Source organism: Vipera ursinii (assembly GCF_947247035.1).
Source record: "Vipera ursinii genome assembly, chromosome: 13".
Taxonomy (NCBI): domain Eukaryota; kingdom Metazoa; phylum Chordata; class Lepidosauria; order Squamata; family Viperidae; genus Vipera; species Vipera ursinii.
In genome coordinates, this window is record NC_139526.1 from 10,819,810 (window position 1) to 10,836,108 (window position 16,299).

The window sequence follows — 16,299 nt, forward strand, 5'->3', positions numbered from 1 at the left end:
TTCTGAATTTTGCCCCAATGTTAAATCTCCCGAGAGGGACACAACATGTTAAATCATCTTGAGATGTACACACTTTCTAGCTTAGTATGTTTCATGAATTCAGCTCTTGGGATTGTGAACCACAGTTCATATCTTAGCGCTTAGCCTGAAATCAGTCAGTTGTGGTTTATTTGAAAAACTGAAGAAGCTTCTGGAATGAGAAGTGAAACGTTTTCAAGGAGAAGACCGAGAAAGTCCAGTTGCCTTTTGGAAAAGCACTTTTGGGACAACCATGACCTGGATGATGGAGAATCTCCATAGACAACCGTGGTTAAAACTATGGGTAATGATGATGTGTGAATTTAGCCAATGGTTGGCTTCACACAACGCACTAAGCCAAGTTTGTTGGCTTGGGCTTAGCATGATGTAACACTGTAGTTTATAAATCCCATGTTATGGTTCAACCTTTGAGGAAACCAGCCATTGTGCCTTTTCACACGTTTAGTGTACAACAAATGCAGCGTGTGCACCTAACCAGCATTACACCTTTGATTTTTTAACTATGAAGTTCATCGACTAAATATTATTTCTGCCAAGAATCTGCATTGGAGGGGTGGGGGAGAAATATTCCCCCCCCCCCGAATGGAAGAGTTTTGCTGCAATCAGAACTTTGGAGAAACTTCACCAGCTCAGTGCTACAACGGGAAATTACCACGTTTTAATATTTTTTAAGAAAAAAAAAATCTTATTTTCTGTAAGGTACCTTTTTTCTTTTCTTTTTAAAAAGTATCTGTTACCATTTTTTGTCTTGTTTATTATTATCTTTATATATAAAAAAGCATTCCTCTATTTCAACAGTGACAGAAACTGAGGTAACATATTTTCAACGCAGGAAAAAATAATATTAACAGTCCCAAATAGCGTCCTTAGATGGTGGAGAAAGTTCTGAAATAAGGACAAAAGTGATGGAAAACATCTCATACTTAACACACACCCCATTTTCCCCCCATCCCTACAATGTTCCCTTATCAGTCCCTCAGCCCAGATGCAAAAAAAATGAAACCCGAACAAGGTTTATATATTGTTCTGAATCCTTATCTACATTATTGCACAAAAGATCAAGGATGATTTGGTGCCTAAGGCAAAAAGGAGACATTGCTGCTAATATCTAAATTCTGTGCCTATTTCTAAATAATAATAATAATAATAATAATCTAGCATCCAGCACCCTCCCCCAGAGGCTCGTGAAAGAATGGGGCAGCACGAAGAGAGTTGAAGAGGAAGAGAAAAAAAAAGCTGTGTCATCCACCCCACCCCACTCCCGAGAGACTCTGATGTGGTTTGTTGAGACACAAAGACTGACACGCAAGGAGGAACGTTGTGAAGGAACATGACGGGTTAGATCCCACACCAAAGCTGGTTGGGATATCTGGCGTGGCTTAAAATTGAGAGCTTGCCTGGAGGGCAACTAGAAAAGGCAGTTAGGTGGTCCCTCGCATTCAGCACACCCCACCCCACCCCTGTAGACCTCAACAATATCCACCAGAGGGGATGATGGTTTGAAGTTGTCTTGTGCTGCCGAGCATCTGGATTTAGAGACCGTTGGGATCTAAAGGAGAGAGGGCAGAGGTGGGAGGTGCAAGCTGTCATTGGCAGCTGCCCAGAAAACACACCCTTCCTGCCGACACCCATGCACGCACGTACACACACACACAGGCAAACTCGGACAGGCAAAATCTGGTAGAAACCAGTGGTTGGATGTGGCACCCCCTCCTCAGTTTGGAAGGAGTTGATGGAGGGCAGCCCACTTTTGTGTGTTTTCTTCAACTTGTAAACTGTTGTTGCTTCAGAAAATAGCATTATAGCCCTTTGTGTACAGGAGATGGAGCCTTGGCAAGGTCTGAGATACAATCCTGCCCACAGCAACCCCTCAGCCCGGTTGAGAGGGGGATTTGCTAGCGGTGGGCCCCACGTTGTTGGGCTTCTCAGTCCCTTCCCTTTTTGTCTGAACTTGTGGGGAGAGGCGTGGACGACAGACACCATGTTTAACCAAGAAATTGATGCCTCCGCGTCTGCGTTCCTCTAGAGCTGGGGTCTTCAAACTTGGCTCTTTTATGACTTGTGGACTTCAACTCCCAGAATTCCTCAGCCAGCATGCCTGGCTGAGGAATTCTGGGAGTTGAAGTCCACAAGTCATAAAAGGGCCAAGTTTGAAGACACCTGCTCTAGAGTTTCCCCAAAGGACAGCTGCTCATGATTCTTAAGACAAAGGCCTGTGCACAGGTTGGTTAGTTAGGTCAATGGCAAAGGGAGGTCAGGATTGGTCGAAAGCCCTTGGTGAAAGAAGTTGACAGGAGCCGCTTTGTAGGAAGTTAGTCTTTATCCCAATCATCTGAGCCAAGGTCAACCTAACCCAGTGGTGGGATTCAAATAGGTGAACCACCGGTTCTCTGTGTGGATGCCGCTTCCGGAAATCCGTTCTGGGCCTGGGCAACAAAAAATTAGCTACCAGTTCTGCCGAAGTGGTGTGAACCAGCTGAATCCCACCACTGAATCCCACCACTGATGCTCTGTACATGGGTTGAATGCAGGAGTGTCCAACCCTGGCATCTGAATAACAGAATAACAGAGTTGGAAGGGACCTTGGAGGTCTTCTAGTCCATCCCCCTGCTCAAGCCGGAAACCCTATACCACTTCAGACAAATGGTTGTCCAATCTCTTCTTAAAAACTTCCAGAGTTGGAGCACCCGTAGCTTCTGAACGCAAGCCCTTCCGCTGATTAAATGTTCTGACTGTCAGGAAATTTCTCCTTAGTTCTAGGCTGGTTGGGGAATTCTGGCAGCTGAAGTCCACAAGTCTTAAAGTTGCCAAGTTTGGATATCCCTGTTTTAATAGGAATTGATCCAAAACATCTTGGGAGCAAGTGGAGGAAATAGTTGAACTGCAAAGTTGGGTTACCAAGCTGAGTCCTCACATCATAATCACACTTGTCCCTTTGAACTTTTTTTTTTAAAAGAAAGACCTTGGCTGATTCCCCCCCCCCCCAATCACTTGGTTACTGGATCCTAGCATTGTCATGGTCACAGAGTTGCCAAGGAACCTTATGCTACACACAACACCTGCAGATTATTTACTGTACAACCTTAGCGGTGGGTCCTTTGGGAAGACTGTAGTTCTGTAGTTCTGTTATCCTTTGACGATTGCAGGTTCTCTTGAAATCATTCCCTCCATCTAGTCTCCCGCCTAAAAAATCCAGGCTGCCTAAAACATCAGCGGTTTGAAATGAGCCCTTGATGTCATTTGACAGTCTCTGTTAGGCAGTGGATATTTCCATGAGACTTTCTAACCGCAGATGATTCTTCTTCTTCTCCTTCTCCTTCTCCTTCTTCCTCTTCCTCCTCTTCCTCTTCTTCTTCTTCTTCTTCTTCTCCTTCTCCTTCTTCCTCTTCCTCCTCTTCCTCTTCTTCTTCTTCTTCTTCTTCTTCTTCTTCTTCTTCTTCTTCTTCTTCTTCTTCTTCTTCTTCTTCTTCTTCTTCTCCTCCTCCTCCTCCTCCTCCTTCACAAGTTTAAATTCTATCCAATCTTCTCCCAGAATGTTTAGCAAAGTAGAAATATCTTTCTTTAAACTTCAGGTGCTTGAAATATATGCAGAGCAGAAGAAGTGGGACAGCTGGCCTAGCATCCGAACGAATTAAAATTAAATGGCTGAAATAATATAAAATGGCCAGGATTGCAAGATTACAGGGATCTCGCCCCGAGGGAGACTTACGTAATCGGGTGTCACCTCATTTGACATCTTGGCAGCTTATCACATTCTCGCTTGAAATTTCAAGATAAAATGGGGTAGCGATTCGGACTCTGTAGATAATTCTCGTTGCGTTACAGGGGCGTTAGCAAATCCTGGTGTGTAAACTACTCTGAAGAAGGGCAGTAGGGAGGAATATGGGGTTTCCTTTGACTTTAGAGATATTAAACAAACCCATTACAGCAGCATTTCTCAACATGGGCAATTTTTAAGATAGGTGGACTTCCAAATTCCATGCCAACACGTACAAAGCTGTGCTGGCTGGGGAATTCTGGGAGTTGAAGTCCAACCTATCTTAAAGTTGCCCAGGTTGAGACACGCTGCGCTACAGATTTCCATAGGAGCAAATTTGCACGATCTTCCAAATTCCATACCAACACGTACAAAGCACCACTGAGAAACTCGACTGTTTTGTTTTTAAAAAATCCACTCAGGAAAATTCACCATTGAAGAAAGATGAGTTTACATTAACAGCTACTCTGTCCGTGAAGGGAAGATAGATCCAAGGGCTTCTTAAGTTAAGGTGTGAACATAAGTGGAATTCTTTGGTGGATTTTTTTTTAAAAAAAGTAGAATGGATCAGAATTCTATCTTCCTAACACTGACAATGAAACAGACCAGATTTAGACCGAATTAGATGTTTCTAACTGAACTGGACCCCTTCCCTGCTCACGAAGGATTTCAGCACCATTCAAGAGTCCAGATCACCTGGGTTCTGAACACAGAAGAATCTTTCTGGAGAAAAGGAACTCTACACTGGAGTTACACTCTGCACCAGGGCTCACCTTTGCATATAAAGAATACAGCATTTGCATTTGAAACACCTGAAGAGGACCGTTTCCCCTCAACTCCATCCCTGTAGAATAGCTCAAAATTTGGCAGGCTGAAAATTGAAGTAGATATTTGAGCCCAACATTACAATCTTAAACAAAAACCTCTTTAAATTATTATTTTTTTCCCCAATCAGGAGGTTCTAAGATTTCCATCCTCAGAATTCCCCAACCGATGGGACTGAGAATTCTGGACATTAGCCCAGACACCAGGACAACTTTCTTGGGGAGAAGATGGTGCCACCAAATCCAAGGAGGGCCCTTCTGGGACTTCCTGTGACTGCCCAACATCCGTCAGCACCGGCCGCAATGCCTAGACCAGGGGGTAGGCTCTTTTATGACTCATGGACTTCAAGTCCCAGAATTCCTCAGCCAGCATGGGGGAACTATGGCCCCTTCATGACTCGTGGACTTCAACTCCCAGAATTCCTCAGCCAGCATGGTGAAACTATGGCCCCTTTGTGACTCGTGGACTTCAACTCCCAGAATTCCTCAGCCAGCATGGCTCAGCTTGGAAACCTCTCCCTTTCCCCTCAGTGTGGCTGGCTCAGGAATTCTGGGAGTTGAAGTCCACAAGTCATAAAAGAGCCAAGGTTGCCTACCCCTGGCCTAGACTGTTGGGGGTTGCTCAGGAATATCTGCTGGGCCCTGATTTGCGTGCTCCTGCCCTGCGGACCCTTGGAAAACTAGAACAGAAGAAGAATATCTGTCACTGAGGGGTGAACTGGGGGCCCGAGCTTGGTTGTTTCCCTACAGATGTTTTACTACCCAACTGGGTGACATTATGTCCAATTGGTTTGCCCTGTCAGTGTCGCTGAGGGTGTTCCCGGAGGTTGCGTGATTAGGCTGTTGTTTATTATTGGATCGTTTGTCTGAGTTGGTAGTTCCTAGTTCCTCCCAACCGCCAAGGGGTAAACAACACCCCAAACATGGAACTACCAATGCAGATATAAACAATCGAACAGCAAACAACCCCTTAATCAAGGAACTGCCAAGAACACTCTCACCGACACTGATAGGTCAAGCCACTTAGTCGTAAGTAGAGAGCAAACCCATCTCTTCTAGCACTGTTGATGTTATCAGATTGGGTCATGAGAGTTGTCTGCAAGAGAACGACCAAGTTCAGAGAGCACCGAGGACCCCACAATTAGGAAACTTCCTCTCCTCTCTTCTTGCTAGCATACTACTCACACAGCAAAGGGTAGGTGTACTGGACCACTCAGAGGTTTGGAGCAGCCTGGACAGCCTAGCCAGAGGCATGGAACAATGGGAATCAGCATCTCCCATAACTTGAGGGATCCCAGTGGCAGCACCAATCCCATCCAAAGCCCCCCCCCCTCTTTTGGCCTCTGTGCAAGTAGAGCTGAGTCCCCACCTGGCCTTCCCGTTGGGCCCTAGGAACAAAGGGAAAAGTCTCTTTTCCTGAGCGGTGAATGGCCGCACAGCACACAGCAACTGTTGACCTGACAAATGGAGAGACGCACAGATGCACCTGTACACATTCACACCCATGCACGCCCACACACTCACACAAGAGACACAGAAAACATTTGCTACATCAGTGGCACCAAATGCTTTCCTGGCCACGTTGTGAAAGCTCAGATCTTTCTTCTTCCCAGCTCGGCACTTAAAAGCTTTCCGTGGAGCAGTGCTCCTCCACCTTGGCCACTTTTAAGACGGGTGGACTTCGACTCCCAGAACTGCCCAGCCAGGGGACTTCCAGGAGTTGAAATCCACCCGTCTTAAAGTGGCTAAGGTGGAGAAAGACTGCTCTAGAGCCCGTGCCCGTCAGAAACCAGACTTTCTTCCCTGCTGAGAAGAGGCAAAGAGGCGAGGAGGATATGGCCTGCCTTAGTCAGTGGACACTCTCCCCGCTCCAAGAGGTCGCTTTGAATTTGGAACAAGGAGCTATTTGAGGGGCAACGGTGTGCCAAGCTCCCCCTAAGTCAGCCATGGGGAGCGTCTCATGGGGAGAACACCTCCTAGCCCCATTTCACAGGCCACGGGTCCCAGAAGTGTCTCATTCTTCTGAACTTCCCCCAGAACCTCTGATGGAGCGAGACTCTATGAAATCCAGCTCCTTATCCTCTCAGGGGCTCCAACCGACCTGAAAGTTGAGCCCAAGATGTCCTTCAAGTACATAGGATGGGAACTCCCATGTTCCCCAACCAGGCAGCACAGCAGGGATGATGGGCATTAGAGGTCCATAGATGGAGAGGTCAGCGCAAGGCAATGCTCTTGACTCTGCATCGACTCTTTGGCGGGGGGGGGGGGGAAGCCCTATTTTCCCGATCACCAAGGCTGTTCTGGCCTATGTCTACCCCTTTATTCCCTTCTTTATGTCTCTACCTTCCCTCCCCTCCCCAGACCTTCCCCACCCACCCACAACTAACCCAACAGCAACTTCTGTCTGGATGAAATGGGTGTCACAAGCTCACCAATTATTCCAGTTCTTCCCCCCCACACACACACATGATGACCCACCACCCCCCAGTCCTTTTTCTGCATCCCCCTCCCTCCCTCCTGCTTTACACACCATGCCTATTTCTACCGTGGCCTCGACTGCCCAGCCACAAACCGTTTGCATCTTTCAAAAAATCAGATAAATCATCTTTTTTTTTGTTCTTCTCCCCCCTTGGTTTTCTACTGTATTGTTTTGCTTGCGGTTCGGAGAGACGCAAATGCCAGTCAATCGGGGGATCTTTGTGTGTGTGTGTGTGTGTGTGTGTGTGTGTGTGTGTGTTTTAAAAAAAGATTCCTTCTACACACCACCTATCCCAGGGCAGAAAGAAGATCCAGTGCTGATATCAGAATGCTGGCTTGGCATAGGTGCCGCGTTCTCCTCAGACGCAGATCTCAATGGCGGTCGCCAAAACCATCTGGCCTTTGGCCTTGTCTGCCCGGCCGTCAGTCCTGCTTCCTCCACCAGGGGAAGGGAGAGCAGACTCCGAAGCTGCCAGCCGAGAGATGCTGCCCTCCGTCAGGATGGTCCTCTTAAGTGGGGTTGGGGTGCAGCCGCTGGGCGTCTCGTGGCGGTGTGGGCCAGCCGAGAGCTTGTCCCCGGTGTGCTTGCGGGAACGATAGGACGGCCGCCGGCGCATCTCGGACATCAGGTCGTACTTGATGAAGAGAAAGAGCTCCTTCACCGGGCAGCGTTTCTCGGGGTCGAGGGCCAGCAAGCGCTGGAACATCCGCAGGGCGTTGTCGGTGAAGCGGCGCCACTGAGAGGGCACTCCCACCAGGCGCCCCTTTTGCCACCTCACAAACTCCTCAAAGAAAGAGTCCGAGGCCGTGGCCGCTTCCCAGGGGAAGTTGCCGGTCAGCACGCAAAAGATGAGTACCCCGAAAGCCCAGACATCGATACTCGCGTCCACCGTGAAGCCCTCCGCCCGGCCGGCCTGGCACACCTCGGGCGCCGTGTAGGGGATGGTGCCGCTGATGCGCTTGACGCGGCAGCCCACCTTGCGCGTCATGCCAAAGTCGGCCAGCTTGACGCGCCGGCAGTCACGGTCAAACAGGAGGACGTTTTCCGGCTTGATGTCCCGGTGCACCAAGTTTTTGCTGTGCATGTAGTCCAGGGCCAGACCCAGCTGTTGCACACAGCGCTTCACCATGTCCTCTGGCAAACCCACCTGCAGGCAGACAGAGATGTCGAGAGCTGAGTTTACAGCTGGACATGCCCAAGTCCAGGAGCATCTCAAGCTATATTAAAGTGACCAAGTTTGAGAACCCCTGATATAGTTTAATGGAAAGAAGGACTAAGGGTGACATGATAGCAGTGTTCCAGTATCTCAGGGGCTGCCACAAAGAAGAGGGAGTCAAGCTATTCTCCAAAGCACCTGAAGGCAGGACAAGAAGCAATGGATGGAAACTAATTTCTCCTTAATTCAGGGTTGCTTCTCTCCTTGATGAGAGAGAGAGAGAGAGAGAGAGAGAGAGAGAGAGAGAGAGAGAGAGAGAGAGAGAGAGAGAGAGAGAGAGAGAAACTTTATTGTCATTTCAAATGTACACTAATCTCATACATTAAAATGCAAGAGGGAGTCAAGCTATTCTCCAAAGCGCCCGAAGGCAGGACAAGAAGCAACGGATGGGAACTAGTCAAGGAGAGAAGCAACCTAGAACTAAGGAGAAACTTCCTGACAGTCAGAACAATTAATCAGTGGAACAACCTGCCTCCAGAAGCTGTGAATGCTCCAACACTGGAAGTTTTTAAGAAGAGATTGGACAGCCATTTGCCTGAAATGGTATAGGGTTTCCTGCCTGAGCAGGGGGTTGGACTAGATGACATCCAAGGTTCCTTCCAACTTTACTATTATGATTATTGCATATAATGCAATGAAATTTCATTTTAATGTATGCCGATTGGTGTACATTTTTAAAGTGACAATAAGGTTATTTCTCTCTCTCTCTCTCTCTCTCTCTCTCTTCCTAAGTTCTGAAACCAAGGAGAGAAGCAACCTAGAACTAAGGAGAAATTTCCTGCGTTACTTTAAAGTCAAGTAATGAAGGCCGTATACGGCAATTGCCGAGTGAGGGATAAGTTAATCTTCCATTGCCCAGCCTTCCCAGCTCTTGAAATCTTCCCATGGGAAGATCAGAAGTAACATCTGTGCAGGATACAGCAAGATGAAGCCGCGGGCCAGATGAGAAGATCACATCTGGTTTCCAGACCATATTGTTAGTACCATAATTGGATCAAGCGTCCATGAAATAGCTTCAGGAAACAGAGGTAGACCCAGTTGCCCATCTTGGTATTCTGTTAGAAGCCATCTTGCCTGTCTTCCATTCAGGTGAAGAAGGAGCAACCAAGGTCCACTTACCTGGGGAGGAATGATGTCAAAAAGATCTCCCCCAGGGGCATATTCCTGGGCAAAAACGTAGCAATCCTCCGTCTCAAAGACCACATCAAAGACTTTGATGATGAAAGGGCTTGAAGATAAAGTGTTGGTGATGCTGAACTCCCTCAAAAAGTTCTTCAGCTTGGTCTTGTTCTTGTTAACAAATTTCAGAGCCATCTTGGTGCCTGTGGAAGGAGAAGACGGGGGAAGAAAGAGGACTTTGAGCAACTCCCTCGGGGATGGGGGGCTTCAAGGTGATCAGATGGCCCTGCAAATCACTGCCCAGGTAAAGCTCGAACTCAAAACGTGACCTTTTAACAGGACTCAAGTTTTTGTGCATCCCTCAATGAATGTATTTGATCACTAGCGAAGTAAACGGTCCCAGTTTTTCAGTCTTCCTGGCCTACAGCTCTATGCTGGTTAAGTCACAGTTTGTGGGTTAGGTTTGGCTTAGCATATTGCACGAATTGAGAAACTACGGTTTGTGAAATGTGGGTTGTGCTTAGTGCCTTGTGTGGTCACCAGGAGAAGGCGTAGCTGTGGTAGTCCTGGCCCTGCAACCCCATTCGTTTCATGACCAGTCAGAACTACCACAACACTGAAAAAAGGGACTTACAACTGGCCCTCGCACTTATAACCATCATGGCATCCCCACAGTCATGTGATCAAGATCTGGGCGCTTGGCAACAGGCACATATGTACGACCGTTGCAGGGTCCAAGGTCATAGGATCACCACTTGGGACCTTCCCAGCTGGCTTTTGACAAGCAAAGTCCATGGGGGGGGGTGTGGAAAGCCAAATTTGCTTAATGACCATGTGATTCACTTAACAACATTGATTCACTTAACAACCATGGCAAAAAAAGGCTGTAAAAGTGGACCTGACTGTTTAACCTCCTCCTTGCTTAGCCACAGACATTCTGGTCTGTGGTTTTAAGCCAGGGAATGGCTGTATCCTCTGCTCACCGTGAATTTTCCTGAACTGTGAATAATTTCATTTTCCTCACCTTAGTCTGCTTTTCACCAGAATTCACCTGGTGGCTTGGACAGCTTCAACCTTGACAGCTTTAAGACGCGTGGACCTCATCTCCCAGAATTCCCCAGCCAGCCCTGCTGGCTGGGGAATTCTGGGAGTTGAAGTCCACGCGTCTTAAAGCTGCCAAGATTGAGAAACACCAAGTTAGCAAAGGAGCAAGTGGGTTAATTATTATTTTTTGACCCTTTTTAAACCATTCAAAGCATGGATCGTGCCTGGGGAAGGGAGAGAAACATCCTATTTTGCCCCTCCTCCCCGGAACTCACCTGTGCTCTTATGGGAGACCAGGTCTACCTTGCCGTAGGTACCTTTCCCCAGCTCACGGATGAGGTCATAGTGCTTGTTGATGTCCGTGCCGGAAAGCGTGCGGATGGCCAGCGACTGCATGTCCTCCGTGATCAGGGGGACTCCGCAGCAGGCCATCTTGCGGGATGGCTCTTGCTCGATGGAGGCGGCACTCATGGTCACGCTGGAAGGGGGAAAGAGGGAGATTTCGGTCACCCGTCCTTGGAATCGGTTGACGGCGGTCATCCGCCGGCGCAAAGGGAATTGGCCTCCCCAGATTCTCAACGTAAATTGGTCCTTAGGGAAGGTTCGTACAGAGAAAGAATGTTGGCTCCGTGGAAATATGTGGTTTTTAAAAAATGCTAAGATGCTCGTTCGAGCTTCAGAGGGGTGATCGGAGAAAAGAGAGATTAAGGTTAACAAACCGGTTAGCATAAACGGAGCTCTCTCTCTCACAGTCCCTTTCCCTCTTCCTCGCTCTCTCTCCCCCCTCCCTCTTTTCCTCCCTCCCTCCCTCTCTTCCTCCCTCTCCCTCCCTTCCTCTTCCTCCCTCCCTCCCTCTTCCTCCCTCCCTCTCCCTTTTTCCCTCCCTCCCTCCCTCTCTCTCTCCCACTTCCTCCCTCCCTCTTCCTCCCTCCCTCTCTCCCCCTCTCTTCCTCCCTCCCTCTTCCTCCCTCCCTCTCCCTTTTTCCCTCCCTCCCTCCCTCTCTCTCTCCACTTCCTCCCTCCCTCTCTCTTCCTCACTCCCTCTCCCCCTCCCTCTCCCTTCTTCCCTCCCTCTCTATCTCCCTCCCGCTTCCTTCCTCCCTCCCTCTCTTCCTCCCTCCCTCTCTCCCCCTCCCTCTCCCTTCTTCCCTTCCTCCCTCCCTCTCTCTCCCTCTCTTCCTCACTCCCTCTCTCCCCCTCCCTCTCCCTTCCTCCCTCCCTCCCTCTCTCTCTCTTCCTCCCTCCTCTCTCCCCCTCTCTTCCCCTCCCTCTTCCTCCCTCCCTCCTTGTCTCTCCCCCTACCTCCCAACCTCCCTCCCCCTCCCTACCTCTCTCCCCCCTCTCTCTCCCCCTCCCTCCCTACTGAAGCCCTGAACACAATTATCCTGATTTTTGATGACTTGGATAATGTATTGTTGTACTTCTTGGTGGGAGGAGGACTTTAAGGACAAAATTGGTGTCTTAGATCTGGAAGATGCTTAAAGGTAAAGATCCCCCATGTCCAGTCATGTCTGACTCTAGGAGACGATGCTCATCTCCGCTTCTTAGCTGAGGACGCCAGCCTTGTCCGAAGACAATTTTCACGGTCATGCGGCCAGCAGGACTATATGCCAAGGCGCATGGAACGCCGTTACCTTCCCACCGAAGTGGCACCTGTTTACCTACTCACATTTGCATGCTTTTGAACTGCTAAGTGGGCAGGAGCTGAGGCAAGAACGGGAACTCACCCGATCACACATTGCTCGGGTCTCGAACTAGGCCTGTTAGCTTTCCACCTGACAAGCTCAGTGTCTTTAACCGCTGAGCCAACGCGCCGCTGGAAGACACTTAAGGCACCCATTTCTCCACTTCAAATATCCCCCAAATAGCCATCCTGTCCGATTCCCAGCTTATATTCAACTACAGAAGGGGGGGGGGCATATCAAAAAAGTCAAGATGGGGCCCAAGTGCAGACCGGTTCACCCCTTTTCTAAGTGCACCCGCCCAGGTTTTTTAAAAAAGAGCCAAACATTCAATCATGCAAGCAGGCTGGGGGATTCTGCGAGTGGAGGTCCACATCTTTTCAGGCTGCCAAGACTGAGAAACAACACTGAGATTAGACACTTATGGCCGTTGCCATTTAGAAAACAGAGATTAGAAGAGAGACATGTTGTAAAACTGATCAGATAATCTTTTTTTTCCCCGGAATTCCCCTTTCATTCTTCTATCGCCCCTTTCCTTGATCGTGTCTTTTCTGTGACGGAGCAAAATATCCTGCAAGCAACCAGCAATCTTGCCTACATTACAGGGTGCATTTAATAGGCCTCTATTCCAGTCTAGCAGGTTTTTTTTTAAAAAAGAGATTTTTTTTTGAAGTCCACAAAAAGGACAAGTAAATGTGAATCCTTACCAGTTATATCTGCAGCCTGGCGTAAGATAAACAGGCTTTCTACATTATCTTCCTTGAATTTAGATAATGCTTAAGAGAAATTGCTGAAGGACCTAGCAACATGTGTTTTTTTCTAAAGCAGCCAGTTTAAAAAATAAATATTCTCCTGAGATAAGCTTATCTAGCCTGGTTGGTATTTAAGGGGGGGGGGCTTTGTTTTCTTTGTAGACTCTTCCTTTGTTTGGAGAGTTTTGAAGCTAGCCTCTGTTCAGAATGCACAAATATATTTCCACTGGAATTCGTACAGCCTTAATTGGAAGAGTATACAGCATTGTAAAAATCAGGGTTTTCCAGGATTGCTCTGATTCCATTAGCTAAGAGATTAAAACACAGCAATTATTCCCGGCACGCAAAGATTTGTCAGTTGCAATTTCTTCCACATTCAAGTCCATTTTTTTTTTAAAAAATGCAGCCCTTTCCATCCTTATTAAAATTCCCACCCATCCCTCCCTCCTTAATTTATATTCAGTATTCTGCTTGATTTATCATCTGAAGATAATTCTGCCTGTTATTTCCCCCACCCCCCCCCCCATATTTTCAATCTTCATGATCACAAGGTTGCAAATGAAGCACGTGACCTCGAGAGCCAGCCACTGTCGTTAAGGGCCAGGACCGCTTAGTTTTTCAGTGGCGTTGTAATTTTGAATGGTCGTTAAACGAATACAGGACTTCCTGTATTTGTATTGCTTCGGTCACACCGTTGTGCCGACCCGGTTGACTTTTAGACCTTCCCCTAAAGAAACCCCTGCCCTAATGGCTGGGAATTACGGGATTCTGACTCCAGGATATTTAGAGGGCACCAGAATGCCTACGGTACAATTAAATTGGGATTAATCTGACACTCTCCCTATCCCAACTGAAAACCAGGCAGCTCTTGATCGCTTCAGGAGCTTTAAATCCAGATGATTTAACTCCCAAGCCCTGCAAAGCCGCCTGCTTTAATTCTCCTGATGTCCTGAAGCCTGGAAGGTACCCACTGGTGCCAAGTGTAATTGGCAACTCCTTAGCAGCTCATTGAGAAGGCTGGAGGACATGTGATAAGAGTAGGATGCTTGACATCATTGGCTAAATCCAGCCAGATTCAGGAAGGGGGCTGGGGGTGGGTGGGTGAGGAATTACAGAGCTTGGGAACAACTGCCCTATTATTAAGTGGTGTGAAATAGCACAGAATGGGAGCAAAGGAGAGAGAGAGAGAGAGAGAGAGAGAGAGAGAGAGAGAGAGAGAGAGAGAGAGAGAGAGAGAGAGAGAGAGAGAGAGAGAGAGAGAGAGAGAGAGAGAGAGAGAGAGAGAGAGAGAGAAAGAACAGTGCAATTCGGAATCAAGAGAGAGGGCAGGAAATGCCCCGGGGGTGTCCAGCCTTGGCAACTTGACGACTTGGGAGACTTCAACTCCCAGAATTCCCCAGCCATATTTATAGTCAGGAAGACTAGTTGTAGGAGACGGGGGAAAAACAATTGCAACCAGCCTGCTTTCCATTGAGGACCTGTACAAGCCAGAAAGAGGCCTGAGAAAACATCTATAGACGCCCTCACATCCTGGACATAATCTGTTTCAACTGCTCTCCCGGGATGCTGCTGTCAGGCAATGCACGCCAAAACAACGAGAAACAGAGACAGGGTTTTTTTTTTCCCCCCATGCCATCCCTCTGCTAAACACACCTAATTACCACAAGCACTCTCTTATGCCTACAGACATCTAACCATGTAGTAGGCCTGCATTACTATTATCCTTCTCATCTTTCCTGTTACCTACTGCTAACTTATGACTATCGGTTGGCTGTATCTTATGACCTATGATTGACTCTTTTTATGATTTATGATTTGTCACTTTTGTTACTTGTATATACACTGAGAGCTTCTGCACCAGAGACAAATTCCTTGTGTGTTCAATCACACTTGGCCAATAAACAATGTTCTGTTCTATTCTATTCTATTCTATTCTATTCTATTCTATTCTATTCTATTCTATTCTATTCTATTCTATTCTATTATTCTATTCTATTCTTCTATTCTATTCTTCTATTCTATTCTATTCTATTCTATTCTATTCTATTCTATTCTATTCTATTCTATTCTATTCTATTCTATTCTATTCTATTCTATTCCGTTCCATTTATTCTGTTCTGTTCCATTAATTCTATTCTATTCTATTCTATTATTCTATTCTATTCTTCTATTCTATTCTATTCTATTCTATTCTATTCTATTCTATTCTATTCTATTCTATTCTATTCTATTCTATTCTATTCTATTCTATTCCATTCTATTCTATTCTTCCATTCCATTCCATTATTCTAATTCTATTCTATTCTATTCTATTCTATTCTATTCTATTCTATTCTATTCTATTCTATTCTATTCTATTCTATTATTCTATTCTATTATTCTATTCTATTCTATTCTATTCTATTCTATTCTATTCTATTCTATTCTATTCTATTCTATTCTATTCTATTCTATTCCGTTCCATTTATTCTGTTCTGTTCCATTAATTCAATTCAATTCTATTCTATTCTATTCTATTCTATTCTATTCTATTCTATTCTATTCTATTCTACTCTACTCTACTCTACTCTACTCTACTCTACTCTACTCTACTCTACTCTACTCTATTCTATTCTATTCTATTCCATTCCATTCCATTCCATTTATTCTATTCCTTATTTTGGAGAGATGGGTAATAAGAGAGAGAGAGGGAGGGAGAGAGAGGGGGGGAGGAATTTATCCTCTTGGTACTGCTATTCTCCGATGGCATCAGACTATTTATCCTTTCACAGGGCTGCACGCCAATCTCCCCATCTCGTGCCATGCTTAACCAAGTCTGTGCAACATCAAACAGGAGCACTGGCACTGTATCCTATTTCTGTTAATGGGAATCTTGCTTGAACTTTCAGAGGCTTAAAGTGTGTGCAAACCCAGCCTACATGCTCCCGTATCTTATGAAAAAGCACAAAATTGGTTAATTTGAAAATCAGCTCAACCATGTTGAGTCAACCCAACCCAGCCTGAAGGATTATATTTTGACTGAAAGGGCTAAAATGGTAGATGCTGTCCCGAGTTTTCCACTGCTAGAGCTTCATCCTAGTCTGTGAAAGGTTAATTAAAAAAAAGTATCTCTGGGCATCTGCAGAGTGCTTTTCTTGCATTGAGGTTTATTCTCGATATAGGCTCGGTGTCTTTCAGCTTGGTTCTTGATTCCTTTTGTCCTTGAAAAGCGTAGCTTCTCATGACCTAGTGGGCAACCATCCCATAAACCCTGCAGGCATTCCAGGTAGCTGGCTTGCTGTGACACTCAATGTTCTCCAGCCAACTTGGGAGCTTGGCAACACATCAGCCTACTCACCCCGGGATGCGGCTCCAAACACTCTCCATAAATCAGCATTGCTCGTGCTA

The 16,299-nt window shown here is 46.7% G+C and overlaps 1 protein-coding gene across 1 annotated transcript in view; it reads right to left on the minus strand.

The window, feature by feature from the left end:
* Positions 1-7,457: 7,457 nt before the first annotated feature.
* The window catches only part of SBK1 (SH3 domain binding kinase 1), a gene marked incomplete at its 3' end in the record, with an annotated part of 74,922 nt that continues 66,080 nt past the window's right edge, over positions 7,458-16,299 (minus strand). The window contains exons 2-4 of the mRNA XM_083373033.1: positions 10,754-10,956; positions 9,435-9,637; positions 7,458-8,246 (exon numbers count right to left, since the gene is read on the minus strand). Coding sequence (XP_083229159.1) covers positions 7,458-8,246; positions 9,435-9,637; positions 10,754-10,956 — 1,195 coding nt within the window. The remainder of the gene's footprint in view (positions 8,247-9,434; positions 9,638-10,753; positions 10,957-16,299) is intronic.